The 23,281-nt window shown below is 32.9% G+C and overlaps 1 protein-coding gene across 1 annotated transcript in view; it reads left to right on the top strand.

Moving 5' to 3' along the window:
* Positions 1-6,284: 6,284 nt before the first annotated feature.
* LOC124360286 (pancreatic triacylglycerol lipase-like) overlaps positions 6,285-23,281 on the top strand; it is a 30,405-nt gene continuing 13,408 nt past the window's right edge. The window contains exons 1-6 of the mRNA XM_046813792.1: positions 6,285-6,498; positions 8,052-8,183; positions 11,945-12,204; positions 14,120-14,360; positions 16,959-17,189; positions 22,376-22,546. Coding sequence (XP_046669748.1) covers positions 6,375-6,498; positions 8,052-8,183; positions 11,945-12,204; positions 14,120-14,360; positions 16,959-17,189; positions 22,376-22,546 — 1,159 coding nt within the window. The 5' untranslated portion in view covers positions 6,285-6,374. The remainder of the gene's footprint in view (positions 6,499-8,051; positions 8,184-11,944; positions 12,205-14,119; positions 14,361-16,958; positions 17,190-22,375; positions 22,547-23,281) is intronic.

The following is a 23,281-nucleotide window of genomic DNA, read 5'->3' as shown; positions in this document are numbered from 1 at the left end:
ATGTGTTTTTCCACAAAATGTCTGAATCATTATTATATCATTATTCGCAATATATCCCCACACCTGTGCACCATAGAAAACAATTGCTTTAACGAGAGCGTTATAACAGCTAAACTTGAAGTGCTGAGATGCAGCTTTATTATTATGTAATTTACTCCAGACGGTATTAATTTGGCTGTCTGTTCTATTTCCCCTTAAATTAATTTGTCTGAGACAGAGGTGTAAAACTATTCCCAAGTATTTATATTGATAGACTATTTCAATGCGTTCTCCCTTGTACTACCACCTTTCACACATTTTTAATTTACTCCAATTTATAAAAACTATTACTAAACTAAACACAGATATTGCTGTCAATACATAATTGGTGTTTTACAAAGTATATGCCAATTATACAGTAATATTGTAGTAAATAAATTATGATCACCAGAGCTCCAGTAGTTTCTCTATAATGAGTGCACAAGTACAGCGAGAGTATGTTCGTGAATTGGGATAACGTAGTTATGGTGGGAATCGTTGATTCAATGTGAATGTTGAATTTAGCTCCAGTTCGTCTTCCTTTTAATGCAACGTCAATAATCTTCACGATATAAAAAGTTCATTTTGAGCAAACAAATTGGCTGTTCCCCGCATTATAACTCGTTGGGCGATATCGACTTTTTAGTGGGTTTTAAACGCTTAATTTTCCAGAATTAAATGTGAATGATTTACAGAATTAGTCATACTAATTTTGCTTTTTGTAAATTTAAAATGCGAATATGCAATTTAATGTTTTAGATGTAATGACTTTAATAAATGTAGGTATAGGTCAGGTATATTTTTGTATTTTTACAGTATATGTCTTCATGGAGAAGTCGTGCTGATTTTAATATGGTTCATAAACGGTTACTCTCTTTTTCCACAAGGATTATCTCTTCTACGAGTATACTGTAAATTACGACATTCGGATCCTTAAAGTATAAATTCTTTAATGTTAGCACTTTATTAGGAGTTTCTGAAAACCAGGGTAAAGCAGTACAATGCCGATCAATTTACTGCCATTAATTAATAGTTGTTTCAAATAGGTAACTAAAACATTTCTGGATGAAACTGGTGTAAATTTTTTGTGCTGAACAAAGTTATAAAACCGCAGTCCGTGCTCCTAATCCAAAACATTGACTTGGATTAACTCACTGTCTGCTGCTGGTTAATCTGAGGTTATTTTACGATTCCTTGTTTCATTGGTATCCACCACCATGAGTTTCCTAACCTAAAGACAACCCAAACATATAAGTATCACTGATCACTGAGATTAATAATTAAGACCACTCAACAGAATTAGTTATGCTATATGTTCCGCCAAAGATAGTTTCTCAGTGAGGCCATAGGATCGCGACGCGACGTAAATAGTATTACAATGAGGTTTCTGTGTGACCTAACGTAAGAATACACTATGAATGCATATTTGTAACAGTGAACCTACACTAAACTGCACAATAGCACAACAAGTAGTAGACTGCGAGGGATATTGCAATTAATGAAATATTGTAAGATTCCTATTATGATAATTGCATTTTAAAAACTGTCGGGTATGACAGTGTCTGACACCGTGTATGTTATTCTTGAACTCTAAAAAGTGGAAAAGGCGCGAAGAAAGAAATCTGAAGCATATTTATATTCATATTAACAAAATTAGTTTTTCCAATATAGCAAGATATCAAAATTTTTATGTATTATTCAATACAATAATTTAAGATTATTAAACACTATAAACATTTTGATAAAGATGAAAATGCACGCCACAAATCCATTTTAACAATCCGAAATATAACATGTCATATAACAAATACACGCCTGATTTCCGGGAAGCCAGAGAGGTCCCGTGTTCACCTCACTGACTACTAACTTCTGTACTTATGCTCGCCTCGTCGGGGGTGCTTATCTTCAGATTATCAAGAATCACAGCTTGGTAGCCAGCCAGAGCACTAATGTTCCCCTCATACAGTCTCGTCGTTTCGTTGCGTAACGTTCACTAGTGAGGCGACCTCCTCGCCCTCCTAGGGTCTGCTTCCACGTTTCCGCTGTACCTGGGTACGGAAGCGAGCTTATCTAACATTTTACTGTCTTAGCTACACATATCCAACTCAGGAGTAGATTAATTTACTTTGTAGTCTTCATAAATCTTCGGTTTTGGAGTAAGCTTTCCTTACCAAGCAAGCTGTATGGTAATATAATACTAAAATGTCACAACAACAAATTTGATATTTTTCAGATCTACTCCACATGGTTACAAAACTTTATTCTTCTCTTTGTTTTATTGGGTTGCAAAACAAACATACAGACATTAACAATGTCTTTTGTTAAATACGTATTGTGTCTTTCTGAGAAAGTTTTAAAATGTGTAAATTCCACTAATACATATATGCAGTACTCCATACACCATGCAGTCACAGTGTATTGTCATTTCAAAATACCGGTACCATTGAACCTTTCCTTCCACGGACTTACTACCACGTGTAATTACTGAAGGAGGATATTCCAGCTTATTTGTTCTTCGGAGATAATTAATTAAAATTAAACTTATACATTTTTATTTTGATCGCTTTGTGAGCTGCACTTATATATAATATGTAGACATAAGAAGTAATATAAAAACATATTGTTATTACAAATCTCAAACTTTTAAGAACTGATTCAGATTCACGTTGCAATGGACGTATCATTTCTAATAAGGCCTTCTCTTGCAGCTGCAGACGCTGCACTAAGCGGAATGTGAAATGGATCTGAAATGAACATTCCCATCCATATACAGGATGTTTGGTAATTAGTGTAAAATTTGTAATTGTTGGTGAAGCTAAATACAAAATATGACAAAACTGTGCAAATTATATGTTCTCCATATGCAACTATAATGTTATATCAGCCACTTTTATAATTGGTTATGGTTGCATTTACTAAAAAGGCACAAATATTTAGCAGCTAAATGTGACGCAACTTTAAAAATTTATATAACATTTCAAACAAAGATAATTATTTTAAACCTGCTAAATTTAAAACAAACTGTGATAAAACTCAGTTAATTAAAAATTTCTAGCAGTTGAAGAAAAGCAATGAAACCAAATCGCTAAGACCACTGTTACAATTATGGTGTAAAATGTTATAAAAAGCGTCCCCAACTAATAAGGTTTCCATCAATAACAAGGAAACTTCATTATTATCAGGCTTATAAGATTTACAATTATCATAAACGAATGGCACAGAAAAAACTGCCTGAAGTGAGGGTAGAAATCACGTACAAAAGGATAAGGGTGTACTTACCTTTTACACGTGATTTACGAGTGTACTCTCACTCCAGGCAATTTTTCTGTGCCATTAATGTGAAAGATTTTATGAAAATCATATTACGCAGAGGTGATTTTTGTATATGGTGTTTTCAATGATAATATTTGTTGGAAGAAAAGAGTATGAAGCCCGGTTCCTGGACCAACGGATCCCTTGAATTTTTATATAGACTTTGAAAACTGCGTCACTTTAGTTAAATTTTGTTTTTGTTTTTAGTACCTAAATATAATATAAACCAATTATAAACAGGGTTTAAAAATCTAAAAATGGTTGCTGAACCAACTTGGGTCGAATATGAAGAACGAATAATTTGCAACCTTATATCGTAATTCACACATATAATATAAAATAATACTACATCTATTTAATATCTGTAAATAATGCATGGGCATGTATGTGTTCACATATAGATATTATAGACTACTACTATTTCATTCATCGTTGTAAGCAAACGTTTTTAATTTTCAATTCCTATTTAAAGCCTTAGAATCGAATATTTATGAAGAGTGTTGAGTTCACGTGTGTGGTATAGCTGTTTTCCATGAAATTTCGTGATTGTCTATGAAAATATGCAAAACAACTTATCTATAGCGTATCTATATGACTCATGTGGGACGCCAATGGTAATTTTAATGTTTTAACAGTTCTGAATGTGATAAAAATTGTCATTAAAACTATCTCAGAGACTCGCAGATTTCCGCGGTTTAAACACGAAATGTTCCACCCCATTTCTTATCGAGCACCTAAGAGGTAAGACGAATGTGTGTGAAAAGTTTCATGTAAACCTGTCTGGTAGTTTAGGAGATTTCATGATGAGTTGATACTGAGTAATATTGCAGTATACCACGAATTCTCGCGATTGATTAGGAAAACATGCAAAACTCTCATATAGCCCATCGTATCTATCGGGCGCATGCCTAATGCCTTAAAAAGTATCGCGGTTTTCTGCAGTTAGGCTGCGAAATGTTCTAATTTGTTTCTTAGCGAGCTTCAAGGCGCTATTCAAGAGATAACAGGAACACGTGCACAACATGCCATATTAATCTGTTCCTTAGTTCTAGAGATTTCGTATACATTTACTGAAAGGAGTAATAGCTTCCGATTAATTTAATTTTTAAAGTTGTATATGTAGTTAATAATATTAGGAATGTTTAAGGGTCTGTAACATGCAAAGCCTTATAGTTATATGGCTTATAGCTTATGGCTTATATGCCACCTTTTAGATATAGGTAGGTGTCCTGCACTATATAGTATTGAAATATATAGTTTGAGGGCTTACCAAACTACTTCAGATACAGTCAAAGTTTGTGTACAATCTCAAATCCATAAGTATTTTGTTCCATTTTGTTTAACATTAACCATTAAGCCATATAATTAAACACTAAATTACACACACGCCGATTTTTTAATGTACTGTTACATGTGTGGAGTTCAATTATAATGATTCCTATTATTACTTTTTAAATTAGAGAGTACGGTTCAATACTGTGGAAGAGAAGGTTTGGGTGAATTGAGTAAAATTTAAAAAGTTCTCAAGTTAATCTTTATATTGGCTTCAAACACTTTTTTTAGTTATCTTATTTTTGTGTTTTATTAAAATAGTTAATTATAATGGCCAGACGTAATTTTATAAAATTTGCTTGTTATTTATGTCTTTTTTCTGCGAGAATGCAACGTGATAGTTTTGTTTAAAAAGTTATAAATAATCGTATTTTAAATGTTACATTGTGGTTCAGGGTCACTGTACGACAAGGTCATAAAGGTCATTGAGTTGTGGAGTGTTTACTTTCTCTCTCGCACTAATGGTTTTCATTTCACTTTTAGTGAAGTCGGTTCTTCGCGTCGTAATGGGTCCATTCTTACGTGTGTACGGCGAAAGTGACACAACCTTACTCAGCAAGCTAACCGGATGGGGGTCCCGGGAATTTACTGCTACAAACACTATCACGACAATACTTACCGAACGCCAGCTCACGCTTTTGTCCAATTCTCGTTAAAGTTTACGATCCACGACAAGATTTGTGCTTGAGGAAGCGCACTCTTCGGGGAAAGCTAGCTTGTTTCTAATCTTATATCCTTTATTGAGGAATATTATTACCGGTATTTGCTTAGTTTGTAACAATCCAGCCCAATGATGTTAGAAGAGATTATGTGTAGTTTTTAAATATTTTAATTTAACAATTCTGGGTAAGAAAATTACGTTGTCAAGAATTTTATATCTTTAACAACCCTTAGTCAGCCTCATCAGCCAATTTTAATTTACATGATTATTGCAAGACATAATTTAATCGTATTTTTTTATTATTTCTATAAATGGTATTTTGAAACACATATGCCCTAATTTACACAGAACGTTATTACAAGATTTTTATTGACCTGTAAGTTATTGCTCCAGACATATGAAACTCATTGTGAGCAACTAACCGAAAATGGGTATATTAATAAAAATATTAATACATTAATATGATATAGAGCATTTTAATCTAATCTATTGGAATTTGATTTCTGTTTGTGCTAATAAACGTACTTTCGACAAATTTCCATTATTTCTGCGTCGTTCGTTACTTTCATTGTTACAAATTAATAAAAGGCCATTTTATTTTAATTGAAAATACAAATCGCTAGATACTTATACAACGGTATGATTTATTCAAAGTTTGTTTTTTCAATTGTTTGTCAGTCTTATTTTACAACTTGGTCAATTTCATTTACTGTCTTAACGATAACAATGAGCTGGGAATTGTACAATTGTATATTTGAAACAACTAGCACGGTTTAAACATTTACTATTTTAACTTAAGAACAGAGCCTAAAAAGAATAATTAAAACTACTAGTGTTTCCAGTAAAATTTGAAGTGAGTTCTAAGTAGAAAGAGAAAGTGGTGTGTGGAAGTGTTGCGTCACACGTCCGGACTGCGGGCGAGAGGTGCAGTGCAGACTACAGACAGAGGTAGCACTGGTAGCAGTCAGCAGTCAGTAGACAGTGAGTAGTACGCGTACAGTGAGTATAGTGTGCTCAGCTGATCGTCATTCTCCACACGCCAGCCAGTGTTATGTTGTTCTTCACTGCAATCGCGTTGACGTCGCTGCTCGGTCAGTTGTCGACCGGAGCGAGAAGTCAATTGGGAACATCGGCTCTTGCAATTTCGTCGTCAATACCGATTCCTGATATCAAAGGTGAAAAAACTTTCAAAACATTGATTAATATCTGATCACGACACTTTACTCTAAGCTATCTGCATTCTTTGAGTGCGACCCATCAAATGCCGTAAAACAGATTTTTGAAGTCTACTTTTTAAATAATGATATAAATTTCTATCTTATCTTTCATTTTCCCTTAAGAACTTCTCTAAAGTGGGATGTGGGAGAAGTTCTTAATTCTCCTGACAATTTGGCGTAGACAATTCATCTCTATGCTATTGAATTGAAGAATAGTGTTTGTGTACCTCAAGACATACGGAAAATTACACAACTATTGTTAGCACAAAACCTGCACTCAATACCTAATATTAAACAGTTTTAAAGTACACACAGTTTAATAGTGGTTATGTAGTATTCACTAATATGCCCCTCAAAACACAATCCTTGGTACATTCCTGGTCTTTGTCATCTCTACGTTTTTATCCCACTACTACAATATACTAATAACTTTTTGTTAATAGGCTTTTTTACTAACCTCAATGCTTAATAGGAATATATCATATTTGCCAAACCATCTCCCTATTTATTAGTCTCAAAATTTCATGGTAGCACTTGACAACTATGCCTCATAAGACTTCATGATTATGATTCTAAATATATCGGAGTCCCTGACAAATAATTTGTTTTCAGTTTCAACCCACATGGGATTAAATTTATCATTTTGAAAAAGGAAACTTTGCACACAAATATAGAATATTACATACTATTTTTTCTATACCAATTTAGCTTTTCAAATCCTAAAAGGACCACACAGTGAAAATTTCTCATATAATTTTAAAGGCCTTAATGATTGAAATAGAATTAATATAAAAATGACATTTGAACAACTTGAGAAATGATTGCTATTCTATTTTTTAGTATTGCAAAACAAATTGGTTTTTAATTTTAAAATGTGGCTAAAACTCGTTCAAAAATTGATTTATTATAATGAGAGCTAAACATATTTTGTCATATTTACAATAATTTTACACTTTTTGCAAAGGGGGTTCTAAAACAAAAAGAAAACTGTATATTGAATATCAAATTAGTTCAGCAATGAAAGTTCAGTTCAGAATAACTAGGGTGAAATATTTGATCAACTTTCGAACCTTTTGTCAAATGTAAAACAAACTTAATTACATAACTTGATCTAAATAAATTTGATAACATCAGGATCGATCAAGTTGATACTGGTATAGAATTTAATCAAATTTTAATTAGGTCTGACCAAGATTGTCACATGGGAATTTTGATCAGGCTTAGCTTTGTATTCACTACTAACGTTTTAGTTTTTTTCTAAGTAACAAATAAGGTATGAAAGTATAAATCATTCTCTCAAAGAAATTTGTATAAAATTATCGCTGGCTTCGAAAGCAAGAAAGGGAAGTTTATAAAATTTGATTTTATCTATATTATTTTAAAATTAATATTTGGCATTAATAAAAAAATTAAAAGTGAAGCTAATTCTGTTTAAAAAATTGGAATCATTGGCATCTAGTACAAAACTACAGTAAAAGATAGGAAATAATGTGAATATAATTTGTTTCCAGACAGAAATGGACAACCGGGTTTCAAGGTCGGGAAAAGAGCAGCAGCAATGGGAGCTATAATATTGGGAACATTACACAGGAACAGAGAGCGGGTTCAAGAAAGGAGGAGGTCGAGGAAAGAAATATGTTATGGTGAATATAAATTAATTGTAGTTTGGCTCAAGTGCATAATTTTATTCAACTTTCTCAACAGAATTTCTCTCCTCTCATTTTACACTGTACAGACCAAAAGTAATTATTATGTCAGTCATAACAAAGACAGATATGTAAATATGATGTATGTCTATATCAGTACCATAAAAGAGTTTAATTCTCTTAGTCAAACTATTTCTTTTTTACCGACAAATCTGTACTGTGACAACTCAAAAATACAAATGTTGTTTCTTCAATTTAATTTTTCTCTCTAAAAAAAATAAATAAATAGAAATAATTATTATATTACACATCATCAAACAAACACATAATTTATAGTATACATATTTGTGCAAAAATATTTTACTGAATATACTGATTGGATTACGTAGCTAAATTGCAGGATATACAGGAGTGGAGACGTCATTTAATTAATTTCAATATGTTCTATTTTTGAGTTTAAGTTTCTAATCAATATGTTTTCTCAATTTGATTAATATATTCGATTGAAACTAATTATTTCCATCTTCAGCTTAAGATTACAGATTAATGCTAAATTTTGCGAGCTACATACTTATTTTATTCAAAGGAACATATGATTTAATGAAAAGTTTGCTGTAAAACAGGTAGCATTGTTGATTAGTGTCTTCAGTAGTCTCTATGACTAAAACACCTTTTAAAGACTAAACAAAATGAAGAAATAAACAAATACAGCTTTAAGTTTCTGGGATGTATTTGAATAACATATATCAAAGATTAAAGGATAAAATGTTTTAATTGCTTGTTATTGAAAAGCTACAAATAATAGTCTATTGTATACTTTTTTCATAACATAGAAAAATAAAATTTTGTACTATCCCACAATATTTTCTTAACAAAAAATATAACACATAAATCCAATGAAAATTAAATCTCAGTTAATAGGGGACTAAATTATATACAAGGATAAAATACAAAATCAAAAGTAATATATTCTAGTAAAAGAAAAATGCTAGATAAGATTGACAACATAAACAGACAAATAATATCAAATAGAAAGTTTTCTTTTGGCTACTGAAGCTGAGCCATATTGCGTCTCTTTGTAAAGAGAACCATATTAACTTACATACATACTTAGTCTGTTGTACATTTCTTGCTATGTGCTAAGTGGAACAAAATAATGTACTGTAATATAGGTATATCTACATATAATGTAGAGCAATGGTTGTAAGGATTGATTCAATACGAATAATAAGTTCAGCTCCACTTCACCTTCCATTTAGAACAGTGTCTTCTAACGCTGTGACAGAGCTCATGGAATCTGAAACCAACATCTGTCTGAAGAGATCCAAAAAAAAGTCAGTAACGAAGTAGCTGAACAAATTGCCCTCTCTGAAAACAAATCTAAAGCTGTATGGACAGTAATAAACAGAGAAAGAAAATCCAAAAATTCACCCGGTCTCCATAAACTTATAGGCCCAACAGGAGAAGTGATTACTGATCCTCAGAAGATGGCAGATTTGATGAATATCACTTTTATAAAGCTGGCTGATAAAGCACTTGCAGCTAATCCCCAATCAAATCAAGTTGTAGCAACTAGTAGTTCCAACACTCCAGACCTCTACCTACAACCTACTACAGTTAGGGAAGTAAAACATATTATAATGTCCTTAAAAAGCAAGACATCTGCAGGAATAGACGACATATCCTCCAAACTTCTCAAGGCCTGCTGTAATGAGCTTGCACAGCCACTGACTCTTCTCATAAATTTGTCACTTAAGGAGGGTAAATTCCCATGTTACCTAAAATTAGCCAAAGTAATGCCTTTGTTCAAGGAAGGCAACTCTGCTGAAATTTGTAATTATCGCCCAATATCTTTAATATCAACATTGTCCAAAGTTTTTGAAAAAATTGTGCTGTGCCGCCTCTTGGAACATTTGAAATACTACGATCTACTAACAGCACAGCAACATGGCTTTATAAAGGGCAGATCTACAACAACAGCAATAGTAAGTCTAGTAGAATGTATTATTGACAAGCTTGAAGCTGGAGACACCACCACTTCAATTCTACTAGACTTCAGTAAGGCATTCGATTGCCTTGACCATCACCAATTATTAATGAAGATGGCACATTTTGGGATAAGAGGAATTACGGCTAGTTGGTTTCGAAGCTACTTAGAAGGCAGACAACAGCTGGTTGAGCTGAAACACATGGATAAGGGGTGTACAAGATTAGTGAGATCAAAGCCCTTAACAGTCACAAGAGGGGTACCACAGGGGTCCGTTCTTGGCCCTGTACTGTTTATTCTTTTCACCAGTGACCTTCCTGGATTTCTGGAACAATATTCAACTACCATCATGTATGCTGATGATACGGTGCTCCTACTAAGTGACAAAATGCCTAGTAGATTAGAGGTTTCATCACACATTGCCATGGAGATGGCAATTCAATACTGCCACAATAACAACCTGGTGGTAAATGAGGCTAAATCGAAACAACTAGTTATGGGTAGAAGGAAACACGAAGTAGGGCTATTACCCAATATTGTTCCTGTGGATGTAGCCAAGTACCTAGGAGTGGTTATTGACAATGACCTCAGTTGGACTCAGCACATAGACAACCTATGTAAAAAACTAAGTACTGGACTGTATGTGGTGAAAAGAATAAAAGAAATTAGTGACAAGAAAACAGCAACTGTTGCATATTATGCAGTGTTTCGACTCACATCTCCGATATGGTCTTTGTTTATGGGGAAATTCTAGTTTACGGAATTTACAAAGACCTCTTGTTTTACAAAAGAGGTGCCTGCGAATTTTGGCTGGAATGCAACCAAGAGAGAGCTGTCGAACAGCTTTTGTCGAGTATGGTATCCTTACCGTAGTAGCACTCTACATTCTTCAAGTGATAATGTATGCAATAGACAAAAACTTGACAAGAGGCAGTAATCTCCACAGTCACAACACTCGTCACGCTGCAAACTTCAATTTGCCAGCTCACAGGCTAGCATTGTTTGAAGAAAAACCTTCCTACATGGGAGCAAAGTTATTCAACATGCTGCCTGATAACATCAAATCTCAAGAAGGAAGCCTGAACTTTAAGAAGGAACTAAAAAGATGGCTGCTGAGTCATCCCTTCTACACCATTGAAGAATTTCTGAGCTGGAGAACTCAATGGACTACATAAACCATTATGAAAATCTTATTATTTTGTATTGACGCTAATGTAATTCTCTAAGAATGCACAAATAAAGAATATTGTCTATTGTCTATTGTCTATTGTCTCTAAACGAACTCTTTATATTGTTTCGACATCAGAGACAACTAGACTATAAACAAATATAATCAAGATGAAGTGGTGTTCTCATTGTCTTATAAAGTGCACAATTGAGTGCACTAAGATGTTTCTGACATGATCCAAACTCACAGTGGAGCAACTAAGTTTTATACAAATAACGCAGAACAATGGTTCGTCATCGACTATTTTGGATCTCTTCAGAGAGGTTTTAATTTCAGATTCCAGAGTCAAGTCTGTCACAGCGCTGGTCTTCAAACGCTGCACTAAGTGGAAGATGAAATGGAGCTTAACTTAACATTTGTATAGGTCTATATGTTGTATTATTATGAGTAGCCTTAAATATCAACAATTTAATAAAGGAATAAATAATGAACAAGGATGAATAAAAATTTTATATAGTACATTGATGTACACTCAAAATACACACAATAATTTATTCGGAAATAAGTTATTAAATATTAGGACTAAATTGATGTCAAATATAGATGTTGTTGGCTGTTTTGCTCGAGCCAAAAACTCCAATCCGCTCAAGAAGACACCTCAGTCTCCAGATGATCTGGACACCAAGTTCTGGCTTTTCACTCGACTCAATCCTGTGGAGCCTGAGGAGTTGGTGTACGGGGACAAGAGACAGTCCATTGTTAACTCCAACTTTAACTCTAGCAAGCCAACGAAGATTGTGGCTCATGGCTTCAAAGGAGATCATATAGGGGCACTTAAGTATGTCGAGTTGTTTCTAAAAATGGTTAGTAGTTCAATACATTTCAGGCTATTGTTGTGTAAGTAGTTTTTAAATAATCCATTTATTCATAGAGAACTTCACTGTACAAATTTTATCTGGTGAGTTGAAGCTAAAATTTGCTTTTGATAGAAAAGAGACACAACCTGTGCTTAATTATTTTGTAAGTGTTAAATTATATTTTTAGTGCATTGATTGACCTATTACTCTACTATATGCAAAAATAAAAAAATTACACCAGAATTACTGATTAACACTGAACTTATAAGAATCATGTTAATAAGTAAATACAAAAATTAAAGTAATGGAAGAAGGAAAAGGAAGCAAAACAGGAAACAGTAGCAGGCAAGGATTAGGATTTACTTTCTTTTTTGGTTTTGACTTTTCATCTGCATCTTGAACAAGTTTTTTATATTCCATTTAGGCCACGGTCATTTTTTATATCACTTAATTCCTCTTCTTCTGTCCTACTCAATACTACACTATCGTCCAAGTCCATGAAAGGATTTCTTACCCAATCGAATGTAGATGTGTCAAGAGAGAGAAAATATTTTGCAATGTTTTCACTTAATAGTTCGAAACATTTCAAAATCATGTCACAAACAGTTTGGTCAATATTACACTTTTCTGTCAGTTCAAACATGTCATAGGATTGGTCTGTTAAAATTCTTTTCTTCCTAATTAAGAGCTTCTCTTTGAACGACTAACAGTTTCACTGCGGTTCTCAGAATGAACTGAGACAGAGTCCACTTCACTTTCACCTTCACGTATTTTACGCTTTTTAATCACTAACTTATCCATAAAAAAAAATTATGGAAGTAAATAAAAGCGAATAATATACTATAATAACAGATAACTAGTCTCGCAAACAAACACGATGATAGTTTGTAATAATGACAGATGAAGGAGCCAGGGACTAGGGACCAGGGGGCCAGGGACTTGTTGCAACATGTGCTCGTGAGTCATCCACCCCCACCCACACATGTACAGTAGAGTTCGGTAGTAGCTAGTAGCCATGGCACCAAGATTCAGCTGTGCACATGGCTGACGTGTACAGTCAGTTCTATAAACAAAATCCATCTCAAGTCAGCCCAATTTCTTAGTCGTCGGCTAGACATTATTTTGTTGGATCGTTTAAATTAAATTGAATTTATTTTCCTTGAGTTCCGTGGCACACTTGGCCGGCCTCGCGGCAGACATTTGGGAACCTCTGGTCTAAAGTATGTGTTATAAAAAATAAGCGAAACTAACAACAATTTAACATAAATTTAGGTAAATTCTAGTTGTTTTATGAATCCATTCTGTGTAACTGAGTATTGTTGGAAAAATGTAGGATGTTGTACAATGGAGCATAGACTCAAGATGGCACTGCATTGTGGATAAAGAATAGAGTTTGTGAAAGTACTATCTGATATTTTCTGTCCCAAAATGCAAATGTCTAACATGAAAATATTTAATCAGGTTTAATTAAAATTTTAGAGAACAGTATTAAAATCTGGTCAATCCTCTATTCAACCAATCCAATCTTGCTCAAGTACTTTTTAAAATTTCTTCAGTACTGATGAAATTATCAAACCGAAGTTTATGAAAGTATTGTTAAATATTGAATAGATTTTTGTGTGCTAATGCCCCATATTTCGTTTGAATTTTATTCAAAATTGATTATACAAGTATTTCAGTAGTTGGCTGAAATTTTGAATCACCACTGCAAAAATGATAATTTTTAGGAAAAGCGTCTTCAGTTTCAGTTATTATTTATAACGTTTAAAAGTAATGGTGGGGTGAGAGAGAAAATATTGAAGAGTTTTCATAATTTTTATCCTAGATTATTTGTTTACAGAAATAATAGATGTTATATGAAATCTGAAATCAGTATTATCAAACACTACTGTAATACATTTATGTTTTTGTTCATGCTTAGGAGGACTGCAATGTGGTATTGGTGGACTGGCAGAAGGGTGCTGCAGGACCATCATACCCTCTGGCTGCTGCTAATACACAGCTGATTGGACGACAACTCGCTCTACTGTTAGTGGATATTATCTCTCTGGGGACAGATCCAAACAGTGTCCACATCATCGGGTTCAGTCTAGGCGCTCATGTTGCTGGATTTGCAGGTCGGGCTGTGCAACAAACTGGTGTGCACATCGGACGCATCACAGGTAGAGTGGCAGTCTGTGGTTGAGTTCTATTACAGGTCAGGAAACATCCCTACACTGTTGATACAAATGCTAACTGTACTAACTAAACATATTAAGAGAATTGAGTTGCCAAATCACTAAACAATTTATTTTGAGTGATAACCATCATGTTTTAGCTTTATCTACAGAATGAAAAAAGCACTGCTGAAGGTAACTATTGATCACAGAGTTAAGATTCCTGTTATCAGTTGAACTACATGATGTGTGTCTCAAAATATTTTTACAGTAACTCATTATGAAGAATGTACATATCCTGTTGTGACATAACTCTGTTGAAGTGATACAAGTTACCTCCTCCTTGCAGCAGGAGTAAGGACCATGGATAGTACTAGCTTCCTAAAGTACCGCATCATGTTATGTTCTAAGATGAATACGCCAAGGAACAATAGATGTTGAACTCCTCCATTACGACTAATGGTTTCATAAGGAGTTTCTGTCCCTCAATAATTTTCAATAAGATTGTGCATGTCATTTTGATTTTGTAGATTCAATAATAATTTTTCATGTAATGGTGTCAAAATTTTTTAAACGTTTGAATAAAACTTATTTTGTGCAAGGTGTTATAAATATGTTTTAAGTGGGTGAAATATACTGGACAGACAAGTACCTTTAAAATTATTAAAAGTAGAAAAATAACCTGTTTTATATTGCTTTTGATTATTGTAAACTTTGAAATTATAGTCTGTTTCAAGGGATAGTCTGCCAGTGCTTGAATGATATTATTTAATATGGTTTCAAAAGATATAGATTAGCAATGTGACGTGTATGGTAAAATCCAACTTTTCAGGCAGGCATGCACTGTATCTTTTTCCCTTTCTATTACAGAGACAGATGTGTAGTCTGATTGCTCATGGCAGACCACTAACAGAATGAATTGCATAAGTAGAGTAATTTTTAACAATTTAAAGGAAGCACAAAGAAATTGTTGAACTTAAGAGTCAGAGAATGATAAAACATATGGTTGTTTCAAGCAAGACTGAAAAATAAGTAACACAAATGGTGCCACTAAATGTTTCTGAAGCAAAAAATTTAAACCTGCACTGTCTGCAATTGTCTTTTGTACAGAAAAGGGCTATTGTTGGTTGACTGTATGATTTTGAGAACAGTACCTAACCATTGAAAGGGTTTGTGATATACTGAGAAAACTCAGATGGGTAATTTAGAATCAGCAGAGAAGAATACCGACTAAAGGTATAACACTTCTTTTGGTAACACTTAACCCCATATATTTCTGTTAAAGCCCAGAAATTACTCTCAAAATATGGTTGGCTGTTGTAACCCAGAAATATTAAAGGAACACTTGGTTTCCATACACTTTTATAACAACTATAAAGTCGAAGAAGGGGTTATTTGATTCTTGAAAGGATAGATGGCAGAATTTGATGATATGGAATTATAACTGTAGCACAATCTGCAACAAAGATTATACAGAAATAAAAATTATGTCTGTTGGTTACATTCAATTTTTAGTCTCCTAAAAAGTAATGAACACAAAGGAGATTAAATATCATAACATGAAATGAGTAAAGATGATTTTCTGCATATGATCAAGTTTTACTTACAAACAAAAATGGCAAATCTTGACATTATGTCTAATGTTGAGGCATCAATTATGATAAATGGAACAGTCAATCACAACTACCAGTAATGAATGGATATGAACTCAAAGCCGGATAAACGAAAATACACTCAGACTACAGAAAATAAATGGTTAGGTGGGTATTGTGGAAATGTATGTTGATGTATTTTATATGAAGTTCTTATAACATTCTGGATTTGTGTATTCTGAGATGTGAAATATGAAATTCTCCAACTGTCCAACATTTTAATACTTTGGTTTTGGTTCCCAATCCAAGATATTTGTAACCCAAATTTCCCAATTATTTTAATGAAATAAAAAAGATAAACCTTGGTCAAAGGATCTAGTTTAATGAAGTTCAATAACATAATTTTAAGCCAATATTTACGAACTTTTGTCAATAATGATTCCATCTCATTCATTAAAAATATGTTTCTGTGCTCTTCACATGAATACTGTATGAATTGAAATAGTATAAAATCTTATCAAACTTGATCAAATTTCATATGAACGAATCAATCTTGATAAAGTGGTTCAGTAAAGTTGTTCAACGTTGACAAACGGAAAGAATAATTGATACTTGATTGATAACTTAATTATATGTAATCAATTTTGTTTAGGAATATTATCCACAGTTCAATTAAAACCTAATTTTTGAATAAAAAAATTTGAATATTTTCATGAAGGTTTTCCCAATTTTTTAAGTTTTTTCATACTATGTATGGAATAATATGAGTTTTATTATTTTGATTCTGATGAACACATACAGAAAGGTGTTCAAATGTATTCTATTACACTGTTACTCCTAGTAAGTCATCTTTATTGAACAATATACATTCACAAATGAACAGGTGCATTGTCAATACAAATAAAAACCAGCCTTAAAATATAACAAAGATAAATCGTAGAGATACCATAGAGATGGATCAGTTACTATTTATTGTGGAGATTGGGAGGATTGTGTTATCAGTTGTTTGCAGGCCTTGACCCAGCATCGCCACTGTTCCGGCAACACCTGAGCGCCTCTCTTCCTCCACTCAACATGGCCGACGCCAATTTTGTGGATGTGATTCATACTGATGCAGCAAAAGTGTGGGCCAATGGATTTGGCTTGTACAACCCTCTGGGTCATGTCGACTACTTCCCTAATGGCGGCCTGAATCAGCCGGGCTGTGCATTTGTCAGGGCATCTCTGATAGTAAGCCATTTCGGTGAGTAGAAGCAGTTAGCTGTCTGCAATTCTTCACATCCATTCTTTGAATTTTATTGTATGTAAGAAAAATCATAATGTACGAAATACCATCATGCAAGAACAAACATCATGTAACAAAAAATATTCTAATATGACCCATGGTAGTTTTGATTGGGTAATCAAGTAGTGCAGTCATTGAAGCATTATTGCTCTGAATTTTTTTACTGTGAACCGAATTGCATACAATTTTGGAATTAGGTTCATTTTACCCTTAACTTCAAAAGTGAAAATGATTTGAACTCCGTAACCACCCTTGGGGTGGTTGCCACCCCTTTTCGGGGGTGAATACTTTTTCAAAATAACCTCTTCTATCGATAGAAGGCCTAATTTTAAGCAAAAAATCATCTATAAAGTTTTTCAAAAACTCCAATACTTTTCAAGTTATTGGCAATTGAAAATTCAACATTTTTTCAGGTTTTTCAGCGGTTTTTTGCAAATATCTCCAACAATATACGTTTTATCGAAAATGTTATAAAAAACAAAATTGTAGCAGGTAAAAAATGAACAATTTGGGTTTTTATAAAGTATTCTAAGTGCAATATTAAGCTAGATATTAAAGATCAAAGCCGTTTTTTATTTTGTCTGAAATTTAATCGATGTGGTCAATACCATCTAGCGGCGAGCAGGTGCATTTTAGGCAGTCTAATAAAAAAGGGTTTTGTAGTGCTTGAAATAAGCTTTAAAATGAGCACTATTAAAAGTTTTTTGCACATAAAATAAGTGAGCTGTATTGCAAATAAGAGGAGCATCTAATGTTTTTTCTTTTAAATCAATGGGTTTCATAAGTGCCATTTCCACCAAAATTAAAATTATCGTATTCCGCCTAGAATTAACTTTATTATGAAGAGTTTGATAGATTGTATCAGTTTGGCTGCTTCAGGACACATATTTTTCAAAAAAGTCACGATTAAAAAAAAAATTCAAATTTTTAAAAAACCACCTTTGTGTATTTTTCTGACAAACAAAAATTGACGGAGATATGATTGTTTAAAGAGCGCGTGGCAGCGCAATCACAGCCTCTCTTAAGCCCTTTAACCCTTCACCGTTTTAGAAAAAGGTTTTTTACTATATATCGCAATGAAGCATGTTGTAGCTCTCTTAATTACCTTTACAATGGTTTTTTATAAATTGTGATAGCATGAAAATTGAAGGAGTTATGGTCCAAAAACTTATCATATTTTTTTCTACTTAGTAACTGAAAATTTCGGAGTGTGAATATTTGGAGCAATGTGAAAGTAGTATAATAGAGACCCAAAACTATTGTAATGTGTATATATATACATAATATGACTCATATATTTTGGAAACATAGGCATGAATACATACCAACGTTCATATATGTATATATAACACATTTGAGTGAAGGGGCCAATGAAAAAGCCAGGTGATCAGCGTGCGTGCTCCGTTTATTCGTTATAATGTGACCAGTATATTTCCGTTTGCAAAGGAATGAGCACGTGTTTAATATAATATTTTAACTAGACACCCAATTTCAATACATTTTGTTTAGTAAAAAAATGTAAGTAGATAAAAAAACTGTTTTTTTAATAATATCTTATTAAAATTGTGCCATAAAATTATATTATCCAAAAATCTAATGAAAATATATTCTACTAGTATTGAAGTTCATACTATTCAAAGAGCACGATAGCAGCACTTAATCCAGTCTGCATCTTATATCAGGTAATTTTATAAAATTGAATTTATATTGTAAATAAAGTAAATTGTTTAATTATTTATTGACTAGCCTGGTCGGTTTTTAAGCTTATTCTCCTATTAATGTAATTACTTTTAGTTAATAAATTAGTTTTAATTTAGGGGTAGTTTTAAGGGTAGAAAAGCTTAAGAATATGATAATCATTTTTGAGAGTGTGGAATAATATTTAAATCCTTTTCATTTTATAAAAAAAATTTTTAAAGGTAGTTTTCAAGGGTTGAAAGGGGGTTAAAATTTGATAATTTATTATTATAGAGAATATAAAATATTACTTACTCTATACTTACATCTTTTTATGTCATACCAAAGTATTTTTTTGTGATTTTTTCAATTTAGGGGTTGTTTGCAAGGGTTGTAAGATTTTCAAGGGGTTGAAAATGATTCTAATATGAGGTAATTATGTTAGAAAACACTTTACAATTTCACCACTTACTATTAGACATGTTTTCTAGCGATAAAATGGCTCAATGTCAATTTTTCCATTTTACACCCCTTAAAAATAATAGGCGGAGTTCAGATCATTTTCACTTTTGAAGTTAAGGGTAAGATGAGCCTAATTCCAAAATTTCATGCAAATTGGTTCACAGTAAAAAAATTCGGAGGAAAGACCGTATTTTTTGCTTCAATGACTGCACTAAAGTTACAGTTAAGATTCTTAACATCTGATGCTTCCTGAACTGAGTGCATCATTATACAACATAATCATGATCTGTATATGTGTCCTTATATCTTATCTTTATTTTACTAAAAATTACGCAAACGCATGTGGTAATTCGGATTTACTCTGAATTCTTACTACAATCTTATCAGTAATTATCAATTGTTTTTCAGTTATTTTATTTTTTTAAGTTTGTGTTTTTACTGTTGAATACTTACTCTCTTATGTAGTAAAACTTTAATACTTGTTGTGTGTATCTGTTTTAAGTTTCTTAACACTCTCAGTTCTACACAAAGATTCATGATAATGAAATTTACACTGCCTGAGGCCGAAAGTTGTAGCAATACTGTCGTAGCAAAACTAGTTGTTGTATTTTATAAATAGTAAGCTATTATTATACAGATGATAAGGTGAGCAGATATACAGATTTTTCAAGTTATTTAGGCATTTATAAGAAAATATTGTATTTATATTAAATACATCTGTATAAACATAAAAATGCATTAATAATGTTACCATTAATGCATACCTGTAATTATTGATAAGTAAATAATTATTGAATTAATTATTCCATATGTTTTCAGTTCATTTCTATTCATTTTTCTAGTTATTGGTAAGAGAATTATCATTTTGATATGGTGTTTCATATCAGGAGAGAAAGACTTTACCTGTAAGCAGGTGGTTGGAAAGAGAAAATTGTCAAAAAGTACAAGGATCTCTTGATAACATTTTTTAGGAATCAATTAAAAATCAGATAAAACTCAGTACATCAATATGAAATCCAAAAACTACTTGTTTGTGTCTTTGATGACTGTTTATCATTGAAGGGTTAAGATCTAGAGTGGTGTAAGGTCTTTAACAAAGTATAGGTCAATTTCCATATCGTTTGAAAAGCTTTAATGACGTCTACATAGTGATATGAAAGAAATAAAGTTGGGAAAATCCAATACAATATGGTGGCCATTCTCTGTTTTTAGAGTTACGACACCTACAAAATAAGATCACAAATAGAGTTGCTTAAGCAATATCTTTTTACTGCAGAACACACCATTTCAAAAAGCTTGTAGACGTATTTGTTAGATAATCTCCAATTGTCACACATTCTTTAGCTCATATAGACAATTACTTTTTGAGTTCCTGTTTTCATAAATCTCTTGTATAAAATTATTAGAACTATTTAGTTTTCAATATTCAGAAACTAACTTATATGCTACCTGACAGAACACAATCCGGAAGTTCCACCAATTTAACTTAGAGCAATTTAGTGCTAATTTATTCTAAACTAACCGATGCCAAAGTCCGCCATCATCATGAGTCACAACTGGTGGACCATATTGCAATGGAATATTGCATATTTACAGTTACCAATGACTCACTTCACCATATATGAAAGATTACCAAATTCAACATTGCAGCAAGTGTTAAGTAAAATTTACTTTCTTTTACAATTAATTTTTAGTGTTTAGACAATAGATAATTGACAATTTCTTTATTTGTACATTCTTTGAGAATTACAATGGTGTAAAAATGACTCAATATCGAATTGAGTCAAAAAAATGTACAGGTTAAATTTAGCAAGGTGTTCAAGCCTCCAAATACCATTTGGTTTGTGAATTCATCAATGTTGTAGAACGGGTGCTTCAACAACCACCTCTTCAGCTCCCTCTTGAAAGTATTGCTCTCTTCCTTTAGTTTTCTTTCTTTTGTTTGGTTTCTTTTAGTTTGTAAGCAGGATGTTGAATATGTAAGCTCTTATGTAAGATGGCTTTTCCGAGTATAGTGCAGGTTTCTGCCCCTTACCAATGTGTTACAGTGTACTTACATTATCACTTGTAGTATATAGAGAGACACTGCAGTGATGATAAAGCTCAATCAAGGCTCTTTGACAAGTATCTCTGGGTTGTAAACCTGCCAGAATTCGGATATACTTTTTCTGAAGAATAAGTGGTTTCTTTATATTTGTCATGCTTGAACTGCCCCATACTGAAAGACACTAGCTAAGATGAGAGTAAAATACAACATAGTAAGCAGTTGTTGCTGTATTTATATATATGCTGTATATTCATCCAAATAAGAAGGAATGGAAGGAATGTCATTTGTAAATAAGATAAAAAGAACAGGGCCCAACACAAACAAATAGTATGAAAACCTCACAAAATGACCTTCACTATAGAGTAAGGCTAAAGCGATGGCTCTCCAACCAATAGATCATGTGTTCACTTCCAGGGAGATTGATAAATATTTGCAAAGGGTTTGGATAATTTTCCCTTGAAAACATTTAGTAAAATTTAAAAACATGTTACAACAATTAAAAAAATGATTAAAACTTGATTTTCATGTAACCCATAATTTTTCCTTAAATTGGATTATCATCTTATAAAGAAATATTATGAGCTAAAAAAGTAGTTTTCATTACATAGATAAAGATATTAAATAATTGTTTCCTGCTTGATATTTAAACCAGGTCTTGCACATTCAAAATAGCATGGGACTGAGAAAACCAACCACTATTATATTCACACTTTTTATATACAAGCATTATATTCCAGTGTAATGGACTTAAACAATGTGATGGAATACTTTGACACTTTTATTGATAGTCGTTTTACTTTTGACCCTTTATGTATCTCATAAATAGCAAGTAAGGTAGATTAGTATCTACATATGGATAACATACATTATAATAAATCATCTAGTGTGTAGTTTTATATTATTGTATTTTATTAAAGACATGTCTTTATTATTTTCATCTTTGGTTTATCTGAGACAGAGGGACATGTGAACTCTAGTGTGGTATGTAACCATGCTCGAGCCCATCATCTGTTCCTTGAGAGTATATCCAACAGTGGGTGTCAGTTTTCTGCGTTCCGCTGTCCAGTTGGCCATGAGTCCTTTCAACAAGCTGATTGTTTTTCTGAAAGGTGTGATGTTAATACAACAGGTAATGTATACCAACGTTATAGATTATAAAACACATTGCAGAAGTAATATCACCCATATTGTCACACATAATTAATTTAAGTTTTATTTCAAGCGTTTTTCCCGACAAGTTAAAAATCAGTGTGGTAGTTCCTATACTTAAAAAGGGGTTCTCTTTGATTAAATTAGAAAATCTAAGACCTATCAGCTTGTTAACAGTTTTTTCTAAAATATTTGAAAGGTTAATGAATGTAAGACTTACTGCATATTTGAATAACATAGGGGTTTTCAATGGCAATCAGTACGGTTTCAGAAAGGGAAAATCTACCGAAGATGCGCTTCTAAACATTTCTAATATGATTTACGAAAGTTTAAACTCAGGGAATAAATCAACAGGACTGTTTATTGACTTTAAATCCGCCTTCGATTTAGTAAACCATGAGATTTTGCTACACAAGATGGAATTGTTAGGAGTGAGAGGACCTGCTCTCAGCTGGTTTCGCAGTTTCCTCTTGGGCCGCGAACAGCGGGTGCGGATTGGCGAGTTCCTGAGCGGACCGCTCCTAGTCAGGGCTGGTGTGCCTCAGGGCTCCGTCATATCTGCAACCCTGTTTTTGATATTCATAAACGATCTCCTGGAAATGAGCCTAAAGGGCATGCCAAATGCGTTTGCTGATGACGTAGCATTTTTTTATTCACACAAAAATATAATGACTTTGTTAAATTACATACTAGAAGATTTGCGAACTCTAAGAAA

This window comes from Homalodisca vitripennis, chromosome 1 (genome assembly GCF_021130785.1).
Source record: "Homalodisca vitripennis isolate AUS2020 chromosome 1, UT_GWSS_2.1, whole genome shotgun sequence".
Classification (NCBI taxonomy): Eukaryota; Metazoa; Arthropoda; class Insecta; order Hemiptera; family Cicadellidae; genus Homalodisca; species Homalodisca vitripennis.
The sequence above is the reverse complement of the archived record's forward strand: the minus strand, read 5'-3'. Positions and strand labels throughout refer to the sequence as shown.